This window comes from Cyprinodon variegatus, unplaced genomic scaffold, assembly GCF_000732505.1.
Source record: "Cyprinodon variegatus isolate N-32 unplaced genomic scaffold, C_variegatus-1.0 Scaffold297, whole genome shotgun sequence".
In the NCBI taxonomy this organism is placed as follows: Eukaryota; Metazoa; Chordata; class Actinopteri; order Cyprinodontiformes; family Cyprinodontidae; genus Cyprinodon; species Cyprinodon variegatus.
The window spans coordinates 198,452-217,500 of record NW_015150750.1 but is presented as its reverse complement, the minus strand read 5'-3'; the positions used below and the strand labels follow the sequence as shown (position 1 = coordinate 217,500).

The window sequence follows — 19,049 nt, the reverse complement described above, 5'->3', positions numbered from 1 at the left end:
GACCGGCATGAATTGTGAGCGCCAAAGAGGAAAAAGGCCGACCTTTTTTTTCACAGAGATGTATGGTGCTCTGTCTATGGTTTACCACACGGACTGTGCTGACAGAAATAAGAAGAAGCAAGTTAGAATCCAAACTCCAAAGTCTCGTTTTCATTATAGACCCTTTCTTTAAAGCTACATTAAGAGAAGTGTTGTTTGAGTAAAACTTCTGAACAGCCTTAAGGACAAAAAGAACTCTAAATAATAATAATAAAAAAAAGGATCATCTAAAACTTTACAGTAGAGAAGCAGTGATAAAACATACCAGATGTGACACATTTGGCCCAGAAACCAGCAGGGCCACCAAGTAAATTACTGGCTCTTTGAAGGATAAATCTTTAAGGACATCTGTTATTTACGACTCCTTTCTCCCTAGGGGAGTACTAAACCAGCTTTTTATTATCTACAGTTTTAGTTTGTATTCGATCGGTTTCACTATGGGTTAAATTTAGTTTGTTTTTTTGTTTTTTAATGGAAGAGACCATTTATATAAGAAACAACCAAAAAAAAAAAAAAAAAAATCCATAAATAAATTAAATAAATTAATAGATGAGTGTGAAAACTTGTCAAACTACTACAGTAATGGGCCAAACACAGACATCAATGTTTTGCGAAATCCGTTTTATACCCAACACAGCATTTCTCCTGTGTAGCATCCTTTTTATGGGATGCCATGGAAAGTTTGGCGGTGGGGGTACGGGTGGTTGCACTGTATTCAACCAAAATCCCGGACGATTTTGAATTGCCCCCTTTTTGTTTAGATATGAAAAGTAGGACATGTCAGGAAAAAAAGAGGACGTCTGGTCACCCTACCTTATCAACAATTTCGATGTTTCAGTGAGTGAGCACTAGTTTCTATGATGCGTCTTTGCTCAGCAGCTTCACCAGTTGTAAACCAACCAATCAGCACAGGGCTCATCTAAATATTCATGAGCATACCATAAAGGAAGAAACCCTGTCATTTCATTCTCGGGCTTTTAACCAGGTCTGCATAAGGCTCATAGAACAGCAAATATGACATGATTTTCACCCCAACCAATGTTACGCACCCTATTCAGAGACCTTAAGGACAAGCAACAAATACCCTGTATAATCATTCTATGACCCCTTTAAAAAGACATGTCTGGATGTTTAGATTATTCCTGGACGCGAAAAACTACAGGCTGGCAACCTTACCATACACCTTAAGTGATATCAGCTTATTCCTTGCTCTATAAAGTGAAACTCAACAAAAGTAGGAGCAGTAACGGATTATTTTCTCAATCAATAAGCATTATGCAACTTTTTAGCCGGATTATAGAGCTATAAAAATATGTGTTAAACAAGTGTTTGAAGTAATAAAAAGGGGGTGGGTCAGCCGTTGAACATAGTAAATGGCTTAAAGAGATATTATGTATGTTTTTACTAAATAAATATCTTATTTAGTAAAATAGTTTATCCTTTTTGACAAGTAAATCATTGTTTATTGAACATACTGACACCTTAGAAGTTCAGGGCCGATGCATCTAATAAGCCTGTAGCCTTGTTTCTTGAATGCACTGGAAAAAGTTCCTGCACTGCTCAGCGGATGTCATGTCAAACGTGTCCATGTTGAATGGGTCCAACCTAGGAAACAATCGGAGCGCAGTATTCAAGATGTTTTTTGTGGATACTCAGAGGAGAATGGCATCCAGCTCCACTCAGGCACCAATGGCAACTCCATGTAAGATGAAAAAAGCTAAAAACCAAACCTCGTCAAGTATAAGCGCAAGCTACAAGAACCAACACAAGAGTGCTGCAGTTCTTTGCTTTGGCTAAAGGCAAACAGCAAATTTTGCCCCAAATTATGAGTTACACCAAGAGCTAAAACTCGCACATGATCTGGATCGTTACCAAATTTAAATTAACTGTTCCTTGTCATGAGGCAAACCCCTTGTAAAAAAGTGTCCATAAAAATCTGTTAAGTTTCACCTGATCTTGCTAATAAACCAATAACGTTCCCTTTTTCTTCTATTTTAGTCTTCAGTAAAATACCTCTGGACTTTTTCAATCTGATGCTGAGGCTGATTTAGTAGGGAACTGCATGTTCTGCATAATATCCCTCATCACATCCTGCATCCACATTATGATCTGGATCAACACCAAAAAGTTAATGGATTGTTCATTGGCACGACGGACACCACTAATTAAAAATGTAATTAAAATCTGTCTATTTCTTTTCAAGTTATCCTGTAAACAGACAAAAAACACACACACACACATAAAAACCTAAAAACCTCCTAAAAACATAACCTCTGTGGTGGAGGTTAAAAAAAAAAGAAACAGAAAATTTTCTTTTTTTTAAGTTTTAGCTAATTGCTTCCAATTTGTGCCTTGTTATTTGGGCATCAGTCAAACTAATTTTTGCTTTTAAGCTGAAAGGAAATATTATTTACTCATAATTTTATAGTGAGAATGTTATGCTTTATTGCCCCTCAAAAGGCTTAATATATCAACATTAGGATTAATTTATAGCTTAATGCGCCTCTACCAGAATCTCAAACCCTCATCTTCTGATTCTCCATGTGCCATCCAACATGGAGAGTGTTCAGGTTTGATTATTTAGTAGCTGAAGTTCAAGGTTCCAGAACTTTCAGTTAATTCTGCCATTAAACAGCCCTGAGAGTTGAATTTCCAAATTGTCAAAATAAAGCGAATGGAGATGGAAAACCACACCATTCAAGCAGCTTCCCGTCTCCTCAATACTATTTTCTATCCCATAGCACCCAACGTGCTTCTACATGCTAGCTTTGTGGCAGGTGTATATTTCATTACTACAAACTCAGACTTGTCTAAAGAGAGTCATTACTGCAGCTGCTAAAAGAGCCACTGGGATTAATACAAGCACAGAGACACACAAGTAGCCATGTATTATCTGCAGACACACACACAGAGGGTCAGGTAGAGGCAGACCCAGCATTTTAATAGCTACCAACCCACATGTGAAACTAAGCCTGTTTTCACAACTATTAATGAACCATCACAGTTTGGGTGGTGTGAGAAAATCTGAGTGGTTTGTGTGTGAATATGAATTAGCTATGTGTTACACATCAAATACAATGAGAGTAACAGATAAAGCGATGCTCTACTACTTATTATTTTTCATATTAATATAAATAAAGAGGTTGGTAGGAAATGATAGGTAATTTGCAGTAATGTAATATAGATCTGAAAAGGGAGGGGTGCATTGTTACAACAGATTTGTTTTGTGTATATGCATCCAGGGATACACAGAAAATAAGAAAAAAACAACAGACAACAGGCACACAGAAACAGAAATAATGCTGTTATACAAAGAAGGGAACTATGACGCGTCTGTAACTCGATAGAGAACAGAAGAAAGAAGGGGATTCACGCAGAAAATGAACTGATGCTTGATGAAACAAGAGAGGATTATTTCCCGCTGAGGCCGTTCTTTTATGATGTTCTCATGTCCCCGTTATCTCTGTCTTACGGCTTCAATAGAGCTTTGTTCCGTTTCCAGCAACAAAATTCAAGTTTTAGAGGAAAAAGGGAAGGAAATTTACTGACAAGTTTGTCTGTATTTTTGGCTAAACGCCCTAATTAAACCTTAAAAGATTTGAAGAAAAAAAAGAAAAAAAGCATAATTCAACAGCTAACATCCTCCAAGATCAGAACACAAAAAGGAGAGAACGGCGCATGAAGATTATAACGCAGACAGATAAACACCATCGTTAGAATAAAATTAAATTCATGGCTCAAAACCTCATTAACATAATAAACTTGGACCATTCACCGTCTCCATCACTTTTACTAAATAATGTTGAACAATTATTGGGAGTTTAAGGAAATTCGATCAGAACATTTAGCAAGAGGGAGCTGGAAAATCCTCCAAAGGAGAAGGAAAGTTATCCAAAAAGAATAAAGGTGTGACATTATCTAAAATAAATGTTCCTAATTATAATTTTAGAAGAGAATAAAGGGATTTAAGACCTTTTTCATTTTAAAACTTTTCACTTTTGACTCATATTTTATCAGTTCAAAGTCTATAATAAGGACATATCTCAAGATAAAAAAATCAAATCTGAAAATATAGCACAAGAGTTTGCTTTGTGAGGCTTAAAATAACTGAACTGCGAAAAATAAAACAAAATTTAAAAAATATATCAAAACAAAAATGAGTGGATTGATCATAGAAAACATGCTATCTGGATTATGATGTTTAGGATAAAATAAACATGATCGGGAGGACAATGGTAATCCAGATGAACAAAAACAACTCCAATTCCAAACAAGATGGCAAAGGAAAGCTTGAAGTATTTTTAGTAGGGTTAACTAATGTCATCAAACCGGCACCTTTAGTCAGTTTCTAATCTGATCAACTTAAACACAGTTGGGTTGCCTTCTCTGTCTCTCATACAGTGAAAGTCGTTGTTAAGTCCTTCCCAAAATACGAGTACACGTCTAAGGTCAGGCTAAAAAACACGTTAACTCAGTAAGGCTAGCACATGATTTGATTTAAAATCAAATCAAGTAATCAAGCCTATTAGCCGTCACCCTGCTTAGAGAAAATAACTCTGCAGATCCACAACAAATTAACCTACGATATATGTATATTTATATCTCTGTATCAAGCATTTAGTGGATTCTGAACTATAACAATTTGTAGGATCTCCACTTCTGGGGAGATGCAAAAACACAAAAATCCAGCAAAACCCTCTGAAATTATGTACTTGAAGTTCTCTTGAAACGTTGTTTAGCCATCATTCTTTTTCAGTAGTACCCTTAAAATTTGCCTATTCTGTCTAGCAAAATTCTCCAAATCTATCAGATTATGGGGTCTAAAACTTTCATTCTTCTGGCAACCTGTTTCTATTGCTGGTTTGTATCAGTGCTTGGACTTGCTGTGTTGGTAACAGAAGGCACTTGTCAGCGTTCAAACCTGAATATTTTGAATCAGAATGTGTTTATCATCTGCCTAGCTATATCTGAAGTGCAGTGACCTCAGAACCCAACAGCTGGGAATCTTTTTGAGATGTGCAGGGATGTTCTTGCTCAACACTTTAGTTTTGGGATACTACCAGATGGTTTAGAGACTGTTTTATGATGGCCGGTTTGTTTTGAGCATATATAGAGTTACTGCAGTACCTTCAGTGTTCCCTTCGCCTGCTGGCAACCTTCCTACCTGTCACTGTATCCTTCTTTATCCTGCGATTAAAGATAACTGTGTTCACCTTGGTACGATATATATATAAAAAAAAAAACAATGGAGATCTTTTTTTCCCAATGCTGCCTGCTGTTACCTTCGTACAATAACATCTATATATAATCAGTATATTTCCTTTGGATTAATTATTTTATGCCAGCTTTATCATTTCCTACAATTTTTTTCCCTCTGAGATTTGTTTATCCATTAAATTGTACTGGGTATGAGCCAGAATAATGGTGGGAAGTGGGCTGAAATTATTCATCATGGTTCAATTTCTAATGTTGCAAAAAACTGGCTTTTAAACAAGGATAAACAACCATCTAGGCTTATAAAAGCCATGAAAATGGGAATGGACTGTATACTTTCCTAGATTGGTTTGTGCTGATGTGCAGCTACAGGTTTCAGGTAAATGTATAGCTAAAAAAAAAAAAATCTAACTACAAGATGTGTATAAACACAGTAGAAGAGTGAAGAGGGTTAAAGGGGAAGAATTTACACAAGCGGCTATAGAGTCTCTTAAAGCTGCTCTCCCACATTCCCACCTTCTTTTTAAGGTTTTGGTTTGTTTAACAGCGCTGCTGTTAGTTTCTGGATCAGACTACTGAAAAGCAACTAATGTGTACTATAAACTTTAAAAGAATTCAAAGTGAAAAAGGTGTTCTTAGGTTCTCTCTACAGAAACTCTTAAAACAAAATGGCAAGCTTAGGTGTTTAATACATTATGAAACTAGATGAAGTTAGGAAAACTGAGAATTATTTGCCTTTTACTAAAATAAACAAAAACTAAAGAAAGATTTACCCTGAAACTACAAAAGGAAAACTACAACAAAAAGAAAATGAAGTATTTAATGAAGACAAATTATTGTAGAAGTTCACTTAAGGCCAGGATAACAACAGCCTGGATATATAGCAAAGTATAGACTAACATGGAACAAACAAAATGAGCGGTTTACTGATGGAAGGTTTAAACCTGGAGAACAGAAGCTCAATGAAAAAGGTGGTTTGAGGAAATCCTTTCTGCTGCAAATGCACTACCATTCAAAACAGTCGAGAGGGATAGTGAGTGAGCCTTAAAAATAAGATATTCCAGAAGTATTGGCTGAGGAAATTAGGTCTAAATAGAAATAGAAAAAAAGATTCAAATCACGCAAATCATTTAAACCAAATTGTTCTTAAAAGCCAAAATACAAAGAGGTATATCATGTATAAAATGCATAAACAGTATGTGGTCAAATCCAGCAGGCCTTAATGATAGGCCAGTCAGGAGCCCTCGAAGAAGTTTCATTTGAAACCTATAACGTTTCTCCAATGTGAAACCAAAACGTCCACAGATCTGAATCTTTATAAGGCTATCATTCAATGTTAATATCTCAAAGGCATAAAACTATTTACAAAAGCTGCCGAAAGGTAGGTTTCATGATTAAGAGCCTTGTACTACGTTGACTCTGTGTAGCGGTTGCTTTATGGCTGCATTTTTTGCTGTGACAGCAGAAAAACTGTTTTTCCTCCAACATTAAACATTTACCCCTGAGGTCCAAATCACTGGTTACCCTGTCAGGTGAAACGCGGATAATACTTGAAGGAATCAACCTGCTTTACGTGAAGATTCCTGAGCCGCCAACGGCAACTGACGACAAAAAGATGTGGTCCATAACTGAATTAGACTGAAACAAAGGCTCTTTGAAATTATAGGTGTTTGTGTTAGCAGAAAAAACAAGCTGGAAGAAAAGAATAGATTTATGACCACACCTCTGCTTAAAGCTGTGTCCCTTAGTCTCTTGTGCACTGCCCACTTTGATGGCATTTTTCAAAACGTGTCTGGGGGCGGGGTTAAGTTTTTACCAAGGATTTCATTAGACTTTAAGGATAAAAACCCATCTTTATCCCCAGACTAACAGATCTGCCATCTAGATATTCTAAGTATTCTCTGCAGTCCTTTTAAAACCCCCAAACAGCATTAAAAATTTACTTTAGGTCGATGTTAAAGCTAATCTTTTCACCAATATATTTAGGTCTTTTACAGCCATCAAAACATTCAATTAAAATCTTTCAGAGGAGTCTAATCATAACAAAAAAAAAAGGCAGGGAATTTGTGGTTGGAAACTTTCCATATTCATTTAGAATACATTAGGAGGATTAACATGCACTGGGCAACAGAACCCTGAATCAATTCAGACAAGGTTGCAGGGAACTTGTTGTAATCCACCTCCACACAGTCAGGTGAAGATGCGCTTCTGTGAGGCACAAATGTTGTTTTGAATTTGAATAAAGGCTTTACATAAGATTTGGAGTGAAAAGAGGCAGAGAAATAGTGATGTGAGGTTATTTAGCTAACTGATCTGGACTCTTTTACAAAAGAAAAACAAAGAGGATCACTCCCTGCACTCCTTCAGCTCCCCTCTCTCTCCTCTGTATCAACCTCAGTGCTGTGATTGAGGTAATGAATGTGTGTGTTTCAGTTCCTATTAATAGGACAGTGTATGAAGTGTCCAAGCTAGGGAAAGATGAGATCTGTTGCTCTCTCCACATTCCCACTCTCACACATATAGAGCAGCCCAGATGTAGCAGCGGTGTGTGTGTGTATGTGTATGTGTGTGTGTGTGTGTGTATCTGTGGGGTGGGTGGGGGGGTCTGTGCTACAGAAAGTAGAAAAAAAGGTGAGCAGAGGTCAAACACAAAGCTAACAGGAGAGCTTCAAGCTGCATACTGATGGATTTATTACCCACACAATACAGCAGGCGATCCACAGAAATTCCTAACACTGGAGTCCAGCTTAATGCAGTTGCAAAGACAAACAGAGGGACACAGCTGTCAAACTGTTTGAGTTTACCACATGACAGAGACTATTCCTACCTCTTGAGTTGGTGGCCAGGTCAGCCACTTTCTGGAAAGCATCTAGGAAGACAGCCACAGCCACCGCAGTTGCCCTGAGATAGGAAAACAGATTTATTAAGCAAACATTTTTTCCCAGGCAGTAGATTTGAGCTCATTATTTAAGCTCAAATCGCGTTTCTAACATTTAAAGATTCAGAATGGATTCTCATTTTCTTTAAAAACGATTTTTTTCTGTGGGTGTGGATGTGCCTTATCAGGCAGCGTAGTGTTTGGCGAAACCAATCAGCAGCGTGAGCTATGCACAGGCATGCGAGCGTTAGCCTAGCAGGCTACAGAGTGGTGTGTAGTGTTGTGTGAGCAACTGTGTTTGTTGCCGCTAAAGTATGGAGGACGAAGAAAAAGAAATTCAACCACCTCCGCGGTCTTTAAAAGCAACCATTTGGAAACACTTTGGATTTTAACTTCAACCCGGCTTGGGTAAGAAAGGGCTTGACATGACTCATGCGATTTGCAGAGATTGCAACTGTAAAGTTAAGTATTTCGAGAGTACTTCAAATCCCCGTTCTCAATTCGAAAGACATCACCCAGAGTTATTCTTAGAATTTACCTTTTGGTGTTTACATTATTGCAATAGGTAAATAAAACATTTACAATTAGAAATTCTTTATAAATGTACTCTTCTTTCATGCCAGCAGACTGGAATAGATCCTGAGAATCATTTTGAATCGTAAATTAATCGTTTCTGAATCGAATCGTTTGGATTTAAAAGAATCTGAAAAAAAAAACGAATTATGTACCCAAGAATCGATTCTAAATCTAATCGTGGGAATCCCAAAGATTCACAGCCCTAGTATTGCCTATAAACTGACTTGGACTGGATCTTTTTGTAAAGAATCCAACTATCAGATTGGACTGTTGTGCATGGCCTAAACATGACAGAGATTTGGTCCAAATTTTATTCACATAATATGTCCTGACGACTCTTACGACTTTCATTTGGGTTTTGTTTCTAGCCATTCAGGGGCAGCCTCCGAAGTCACAAACTGATAACCAGGGAAGCTCTGAAGATTTTCTGTTAAAAGGCAGAATTCATGGTTCCACCTATAAGGATGAGCAGTTGTAATGCATGAAACCAAAGAGTCAAAGATGTCCCAGACCACTGTGCTGCAAACAAAGTGTTTAATAACAGGAATACATTGTATTTAAAGTATCTTTCAGGACACCCAAGGACATTGTAGAAAAACAAAAAAAACAAAAACACAATATCATACAATATACATTATAAAAAAAAGTGAAGGCACTCAGTAGAGGTATGCAGACTTGAATAGATGAGTTTTTAGCTTTGAATTAAACAGAGATAGAGTGTCAATATCACACATATCAGGTTTAGGGGCATAGCGGGAGAAATCTTTTCTTCCTCTGATGACGAGATGGGTAAGAGGCTCAGCAAGGTGGATGGAAGAGGAAGATCTAAGGGTATGGGAGGAGGTAGCAATCTGAAGAAGATCTGAGAGGTATGGGGAGCAGGCTAGAAGACCTTGAAAGCAAATAGGAGGATCTTGAACTGGATTCTGAAGCTGATAGGAAGCCAGTGAAGCTCCTTTAGGACTGGGGTGATGTGATGGAATGAGGGGGTTTTGGTAATTGAATGAGCCGCTGAACTTTGGACCAACTGAAGCTTATGAAAAGATGATTGGGGAAGAGAGTTGCAGTAAATGATGCGGGAGGTGACAGGGCTAAGGACCCGAACAGACTTGTTGAAGTGAATGTTTCGTTGGTGAAAATAGGCACAACGGGTAATGTGAAGTATCTGGGAGGTGAACGACAGAATGATATCAAGGATGACGCTCAGACTGTTGACCTGAAGAGAGGGAGAGACAGTGGAACTGCCATTTGTAAGAGAGAAACTGTCTATCTTGGATTAAACCTATTTAGTTCCTACCAGGAGGATCTCGTTTGGTTGCAATTGAGCTTCAGGAAGTTAGCGGTGAACTAGGCTTTGATTTCAACAAGGACAGAGCCCTGAGGCACCCCGGATGTGACAGAGGATGGATCTAAGTAGAAAGAATTAATTTGGACGGACTAAGTATGGCCAGAGAGGTAGGAACAGAACCAGTGGAGGGGTCTGTGAGTGACTCCAATTGAAGACAGTATTGAGAATAATGGAGTGAAAAACTGTACAGAAAGCTGCATTGAGTTCCAGTAGGATAAGAATAGAAATGAGACCAGAGTTGGCTGCCATTAGGAGGTCATTTGTGATTTTTAGGAGGGTAGTTTTAGTACTCTGGCCAGGGCGGAAACCGGACTGGAATTGTTCATATAGGTTATTATACGTTGGATGGGAGGGAATTTGTGAAGCAATTGCTTTTTCTTGCATTTAAGAAATTAAAGGCAAGTTGGAAAAGAGCTGGAGGCTATTGTATTTGTTCTGATCAAACCCAGTTTTCTTCAGTGTAGGAGTGATTACTGTGGTTTTAAAGAAGGAGGGAAGTATTCCAGAGGTAAGAGAGGAGTTAATAATGACAGTTATGGTGAGGAGCGAAGCCTGGAGGCAGGATTTGACCAGAGTTATTGGGATGGGGTCAAGCAGGCAGGTGAAGGACTTAGAGTTACAAATTAAGTCAGATATTTGGGAGCTAAACACTAGAAAATTAATGACACATATTAATTTCTGAAGAAAATATATGTATGTATATATGATTGTTAATTCCGTTGATTCTCTTATAAAAAAAATTGGCATTTTAGCATTACAGGGGTTTGTCTGTCCGCTAATTTTGTGTCTCTTAGGTTTCAAATTCATAGCCGTTTTCATGACATAACATGTTTGGATTTCTGCCAACAGCAGGAATTAGTGTAAACATATATATGTATATGCATTTGATATCTCTGTAATGATTCAACTGTAAACATCAAGACTGATGTTTTCACAGCTGAACAATATACACTGCGTTACACATTTTTAATGACAGGTTGAATGTGCCCTGCTGAGTGAAGAATGTCTCTGTAATTACGCCGAGTTTGCCTCACTTCCAGGTCAATGGAGAAACCAGTGTGGGATCAAACCTGTTGTGTTCCAGGATTGAAAAAGTCATGTCCACACAACCAACTTTCAATCATCTCACTAATATTTATACAGAAAAAATAATACTGAAAATCAAGGGGGCTGAAGAAAGACCCATGTCTGGTTATTCAAATGAATCAGTGATCAACTGTTTCAGGATTATTTCTTTGTCTTTACAAGTACCTGAAGGTGTTTTTAGAAGGCTAGTTGGCTACTAGCTGCATTCTTTGCAATAAAGGATTATGACCACAGCAGGTATGAAGAGGAAAGAAGCTTAATGTGCACAAGTGTGCGTATGTGACCTATGATCACAGACCTACAGAGATCCGGCCACTTGTACGTGATGCATACCACGTAAAGTAACACAACTGTCTTTTGAATCTTTACTGAGTTTGTTTACAAACACAGTTCAAATGGGTAATTTGCAAACATTGGATATTCCATGTGCCAACTGTAAAACCTCCATAAACATGGGATTTTCCATCAACAGTACATTCAGATTTCTGCGTTCAATTGGAGAACCTTCCTCAGATTGTCACAGGGAGGCTAGAAAGTGGATAAGCTCCAACAATCCTCCATATCGGTATGAATCAGCTTTAAATACCTTTCTCATTCAGAAAAGTAATTCTGAATAGGTTAACAAGCAGTGTTTTGTGGGAGAGCTGACCAGAAGATCCATGGGTGTGCCCTGCATATGGAAAAAGAAACATACGCACAAGCATACGCAGATGCCTTTCTATTTAAAGCCCGGTACGGGCGCCATAACAACCTCTGATATCTGCCTCCACTTATTTAATACATGAACTCAATGATCTGTGTATCATATTTTTATGCTTGGAACCAAATTACATCCATCATTTATTAATTCATTGCCTAAAAATGGATCAGTGTGATAAGCACCACTGGCTGTAAAAGATTATGGTACAAAAACAAACTCGTATGTATTCAGTCCAGCTGTAATACTACTTGTTACTCATTGATTGCAGTAATTAAAAATGTATATCTCTACAAGCTATTACACTTCACCAAATATCTGCTTGTTTTTGTTTGCAACTAAACTAAAGCTCACTGAGGCCTAATGCTCTTCCCAAATTATCCTGTATTTAGCACCATTATACTTCCATCAAATCTGAGCAGATTCCCTTCTCCTGCACAAGAGAAAACCTTCCTACAACATGATGTTACCACCATGTGACAAGACCTAAAATACTGCTTAATATCCCATCTATGTCTAGTGTGTTTTTGGGAATTCAGATTCATTAATGTTTCATAACAAACCTGTGAAGCTTTCACAGAAAAGTTGTTCATATAGTAACTGTAATTTCAAAAACACAGATTGAATATTAGGCTTCTGTAGACAATTGGTTTATCTGTAAAGTTTTAAGGGGTATTTGAGGAAAAAGGTAAAGGTATTGGTTAAGTACAGATAGTTCATGAAATAAACCCCCTCCCAAAAATATCTTCACGTTTGTGGTTGCTACGTGACATAAATATGAAACAGCCCAAGGGGTGTGAATGTTTTTCTAAGCCACTGTATGCACTATAAGAGCTTAAGCTTTGAGCCGTACTCCAACAAGGATTTGACTGCTACCACTGGTTTTAAAATCTGCACACACCCATGCTATAAGTCAAGACAAACGACTTTAACAAATCTATTCCACAGGGCCTTGGCCGGGCCAATATGAAGTCCCAGTAGGGAACGCCACGGCACAGCAGAGTGCTCTTTACGACAATGATACATTCAGCTCTGCTGCTGCCATCTATTCTTAGAGAAGCTGAAACTACAATGTGACTCAAATGAAACTCATAGAAAGAGGTTGTGTTTGGTGAACTTTTTCAAAAACATAGCATAAGTACTGTTTAAAGCATTGTAAATGAAACATCATAAGAAACTTTAAATATCCACTCATATTGTCAAAAATGTGTTACTTTAAGCAAAGCTCTGATATGAATGCATCCACTGAAAAAGAAAAACTAACTGCGAACAAATTTACAGAGAAATTGCCTAATATCAGAGCATGTGTTTTTAAAGAAAATAAAACCCCACCAAACAGCTCCTACACTGTAATTGGCCGATATCCTGGCTGCTTTGTGAGGGTGAGCAGAGGGGCTAAATTACAGAGTAGACTGCCTTTAGCTGCATTACACCCAGCGACATGTGCTTCTACTACTGCTAGCTGGTAACATCTCCTGACCAAGATGAGAAGAAGGGGTGTGTTTGTGTTTTACTGTTAGATGACCAAAATAGAGCAAACAGATTACAGAGGTGCAAAACTCTAGAGTGTAAAGGCTCACTGGTCTAAAAATGGACAGAAAGGATTTGACACCGGTCAACCCAGAAAAACAAAGCTACGTCTTTATAGAGCCTAATATCACAACCGCTGCTCTGTTTGGGGGTGGGGTTCCTGTGCCTTACTTCACCTGGAAAAGCCTAGTCTAAATATACTACAGAGTATTCATCTTTCTATGAATGAACTTCAGTGTAAAGCAGGAAGCCAACATTTCTGAAAGCACTCATTGAGCGGTTCTGGGAGAATGTACGGCGCTCTGAACTGCAATGGTTTGTAGTGCTTTTTAAAGAAGCATTTTTTTTTTTTTGGTGTAGGGGTGCATTCCTAAAATAAACTACAATATTTTGTTTTTAACATTTTAAGTTAGGAAGTTAGGATTCTGTTAGAGTTGTTTTGGGGTCGAGCCACTTGCTGGTCAACAAGTATCAGCAGTGAGGAGTCTAGAGCTGCAGTAGTTTACCCTTCAGCTCACTGGACATTGGACCCATAGAAAAAAAATTAAGTTCCATGTAGAACTACACTGCAAAAACGTTCTGAAAAGTAGTAAAAAAAATTTAAAATAAGTGTTTTTACCCTTAATTTGGGTGCCAAAATAAGATGATCTGCCAATGGAATGTTAATTTTTACCCTTAAAATAAGGTCATTAGAGATTATGCACTTGAAATAGACTGCAGTTGTTTTATCTTTTTTTTTATTTAAATTGTCTTATTCCATTGGCAAAGTGTCTCACCTGCTCAATTCAAGAAAAAATGCGAAATGAGAAATTTACTTAGATTTACATTTTTTGCAGTGTAATAGCATTTCACATTTGTATACAGTCCCTTCATGAATTCTTTTGGAAAGTTTCAGGGCTGCAAAACACATGTGAACCCTTATGACACAACAAGCAGCCATAGTGACCAGACGAACGCAGCTAGCAACCAGCTAGGAGGGGATGTAAAGACGTTTGTTTGTTCAACACTCACCTGATGACCAAGGTTAGCATTTTAGTTTCAAGCATCGAGTCATTAGCAGCAAGCTAACAAATACCAAGACATTCTCAGAAAGAAGGGTCAGAAATGTAACCCATGAATGGAGGCGAGTCTTGAATAACATTTCAACAATAATCAACCAGAACAGAGAGGAAAACAGAAGCAGACTCAGCGTGTTATTATTATGTCACTGAATCTTTAAAGAACCGTCAGTAAGAATCAGCATTAGGACACCTTAACCGGTGGGGAAATGCCATGTACAGTTAATCAAAGAATAATTTAGACCACAGGAAGCCTGTATTTGCCGTACTTGTTGGACAAAAATCTTTTATCCCGACTGTCACAAGTTGTTTGTCCTCTGACACGTGGCCACTTAAATCCAACTAGAAGAGCTACTGTCTGCCATGACTTGGACCGATTATGGTAGATGGTGTATAAATGGACAAATATTGAAAGATTACTGAAGTAAAACAACTTCTATTTAAAGGGGGGGGATTAGAAATAATTACTTAAAAAAAATGTTGAGAAACAGATTAGATGTAATATTGTTATTATAAAGCTACACGGCTTTGGTAAAACATTTTTATCAAGTACAAATTCAGTTGCAAAATTGAGTTTATAGTTGAAAAAAAAGTTTGTTCAATTGATGCGAATGTGATCCTTTGAACATTTAGTTTAACTTTAAATATTATTTCCCCAAAACAAAAAAAAACAAAAAATTGGTCATAGTACAAGCAGTATTCAGCTTCTGGCATTACTTCATTATCAGCTCATATCACTGCAGCATTGTGCCACAGCATGAGGATATATTGGTGGAAACGTTAAAATAACAAATTAAACCACTTCAAACCTTCCTACTGTTCACCCCAGCTTTTTCAAAAGGTAATAGATATCATTTCTGTGTAAGTACTGTGTAATATTTTCTTTTTAATTTTACATATCAAAAACGCCTCCAGAAATCTCAACATTATGCTTCTACTATTGTGACAACTTTAAAAGAACAATGCAGGCCAAAATGATCCACTAACTAAAATAATAAAAGAGAAAACTGCATAATTAAACTTGAAATAAAAAAATGATGCTTAAATTTTAAATTTAAAATGTGTTTCGGTTTTTTTTTTTTTTGTTATAGACTGGAACAAACAGAAAAACGCCACATGTGCACATAGTCACGCACTCACCTGAGCTGTGACTGCAGTTTTCCAGCCTTGGTGATAAAATCTTCCCAGATAGGGCAGCTGCTCTGTGGGAGCAAGAGATAAAAAAATTAAAAAAACAGCATGATGCAATTTCACCATCAGAACAATTTTTTTTCTTCTCACGATTATGAACCCAGCAGCTCAAAACCTACAGCCCAATCCTGCTGCCTGAACTCACCTGAACAGGAGTGAGATTGCTTATAAATGCAGCCCTGTTAAGTCACTTATCACGGTATGTTTTACTTGCAATTATACCTGATTGTTTCATGATTTCAAAATGTTAATTGTTCACAAAAACAGACTAAAATCTAATATTATACTACCTCAAATTGTTTCCCAAAAACTATGCTTTATTTAGTTCAATTAAAGTCAGATTTACTCAAGATTTAATGGTGAATAAAGATTACCATCATGTCCTCCTTGCGTGTTAGGCTGCAAAATGGGTCATGGGCCTCCTTTGGAGAGAATCCAACACAATGAGTGCACTAATGCTATGGTATAATGAGTCCGGTTCCAGATGGGACACTGATCTTTTTTCTCCCCCCCAAAAAAATTTCTGAGCTAATAGTAGTCGAAGAGCTTTGCACTAAAACAGCTGCAGAAAGCAAAGCCAAAGGAATGAGACAGAGCACACTAACAGAACTGTAAAAAAGGAGGGAAAGATGCCTAAAGAATATGTGCATTTTTGTCACTGTTGTGGCACTAGTGTCAGGAGCCTGAGGAATGTCATGTTGTACTGTCGAACATAACACCCAACAATTAAGTTGAAATCCCCAAATTTCTTTATGTGTTACATCACCACCACAGCTTCTGGTCGGTTTCTCACTCTGTGGCACTCTAGATCCTTCACTTTACTCATTTCAAGCATCCTTTTAATATATTCACTTATTAGCTTCACCTTTGGCTTCCTACACTCTTCCATTTGTTGACAGCCTCCCTGTAAGAACTGCTCTGGCCACCAACTATAATGTCACCCCACTTAAGAGGCAGCTTTGTGTTCTGGAGTTTGAATGTTAGATTTATGCTATAAAAATAGCAATAAATGGTTGTTTTTTCAGCCTTAAATGTTTGTCTTCCTTCTTGTTCTTTATTTCTTTCTTTGTGCTGGCTTGTATAAATTTAAATTTACAACCCTTATTCGCGTATTTACCTGAGCTACTAGGAGTTACCACTGAACTATGTTCCCTGGAGGCACTGAGGATCTAGCAGTCATTAGAAATACAGTTAGAGAGACTTGACAGGTTAAGTCATATATCTTGTGACTTTATAAAATAGTATGGTCCATGGGTTTTTTCTTCAACGTGGTCTTGAAAAGTAAAGTATCCAAACCATTTTCCTACTGTACCTCTGTTTGCCATAATAGCCTCAAACAGGCTTTCTTCTAGGATTGACTCTATTTAGCTCCATCAAACTCCTTTTCAGGTTAGACACACTTTCCAGGAGGAAAAAAAATCTCCCCAGCAGGACACTGCCACCACTATGTTACATTGCTGAGATTCTCTGATTCTCATTCATTACAATCAAACAGCAAATCGGTATAACAGGCACAAAGTTTCACGTATAGTCACGTCCGACCATGATGAGGTCACTTCTTCAGTCTGTCTTTTCATATTCACATGATGGATTAAACAGTGCTCAAAGCTTAGATACTGTTATTCTTTTTTTTTTCATTTTAATTTTTAACTGTTTTTCCATCACAATGTGTTTTTTTATTTATTTTTTTTATCACTGCTGCTAACCTTATCAAGGCTGCACTTTAAAACAAATAATTTTGTTTACTCATTTTTTTTTTTTTACACTTGTGTATACAAAATGACAAAATAAAATCTGTCTAAGTCTGTTTTATTAGCTGATGACATATGCAATGTGAACCCTGGCCTTTATAATGCTGTTTGTTGACTTCCTCAAACAAACCTCAGAGTTTGAAATATGTTTTTATACTGAAATTAAATGAAACACAGCAAGATTCAATTTACTAATTAGTTGACTTGAAAAGTCATTTGGTTTTACCAGGGTGCACAAATAGATGCCTATTTTTTTTTTTCAAATGCACAACTTCATTTCAGTTCATCACATGAATCCCATAAAATTGCACAAAAAATGAAAAAGTTCAGAGTGCACAAACATTTTTCTAGCCAAGTAAATATAAGATACAACATGTGTATTTTTTGCTTCCTGAGTACAATCCTATATTAGCTGTACCATAACATAAATGATGGGGGAAAAAATGAGTCTGGCAGCATGCTACAAGTCAGTTGTAGTAAGTTACAGAGAGGGACATGGGCATGCAGAGAGGCGCTGAAGACCTCAGTCCAAATTCATAAAAATAAAACTCCTTCACTCCAGCATACCTGTTGGCTGATTTGATGTCAGTCTCTCTACTTCTGGGTCATTTTCTACCCTGATAGCTAAATTCCAGCATGCCTTCAGGCACATACAGCAGCTGGGGGGTTGAGGAAATGATGTGTAGTGCTTTTACAGAAATTAAATGCCCTAATTCTGACTGTCCAGAGTGGGAAGAAATGATGGAGCCACATTTATTTCAGCTTGGATCAAAAAAGGAGCCCAGTCTGCTGCAATAGAAAGTTTTGATTTGGAATATATCTAAAAAAGCTCCAACCCCCCCAAAAATGTGTGTCTATTTTAGTTGAGTTTATACCACTAAATATTTAGTTAAGAGGTTTTCGGCTACTTAAAGTTTTTTTTTTACTTACTTTCATGTCTCCAATGACTGTCTGGAAGAGTCCTCCAAGAGCGCTGCATTCCTTCTCGATAACAGCCTCCATTTTTCAGGACCAGCTCCAGTGGTCAGTCCTGACTTCTCCAAACGCCTCCGCTGTCCAAGGGAGCCAAAACTTCCCCACCTCCCCCCAAAAAAAGTGTAAATAACAAAACTCGAACGAGCAATTAAAATAGTCGGCTGCACGAAAACTGAGAAATACGCGCTTTTATAGCAGTCAGGTGTGTTAAAAACACCGTCCAGTCCTGCTATGGGGCAGCGCTTAAAATCAAAAGAAGCCTTTGGGAAGAAAAGAGAGATTTAAAGCCCAGCTTTCCCTCCACGACGCCTCGTTTATATCCATGGCTGGACCGGGAATATAGTGAGAATCAAGCTAATCCAAAAATTTTGGTAGTGATACTCGGTATCCCAACAGGTAAGCAAGTACCTACCCTCTTCACTCTCTCTACGCTCCAAAAACTGAACGAGAGGACAACATTAAGAAAGATTTAAGCTAGCTTCGTTAATGTCAAGCTACATCCGAATGGTGATCGTAAAAATAAAAGCTCACTAAATATGTTACTAGGTTTCCTAAGTACCTACTTTACAACGATTTAGATATAAAAATACATGTTTAGAAGTAAGTTTTTAATCAATCATAAATATAAACGCAATTTGCTTGTTTTATTGAAGTTCTTCGGATGTCCACGTCTTATTGTGAAAGTCTACGAATGTACGTCCGGTTT

The 19,049-nt window shown here is 37.6% G+C and overlaps 1 protein-coding gene across 4 annotated transcripts in view; it reads right to left on the bottom strand.

The window, feature by feature from the left end:
• The window catches only part of LOC107090495 (metastasis suppressor protein 1-like), a 51,101-nt gene extending 32,311 nt beyond the window's left edge, over positions 1-18,790 (bottom strand). For all 4 annotated transcript variants that reach the window (XM_015383902.1, XM_015383904.1, XM_015383903.1 and 1 more), the window contains exons 1-3: positions 18,299-18,790; positions 15,567-15,628; positions 8,081-8,154 (exon numbers count right to left, since the gene is read on the bottom strand). In XM_015383902.1, coding sequence (XP_015239388.1) covers positions 8,081-8,154; positions 15,567-15,628; positions 18,299-18,370 — 208 coding nt within the window. In that variant the 5' untranslated portion in view covers positions 18,371-18,790. The remainder of the gene's footprint in view (positions 1-8,080; positions 8,155-15,566; positions 15,629-18,298) is intronic.
• Positions 18,791-19,049: the final 259 nt, after the last annotated feature.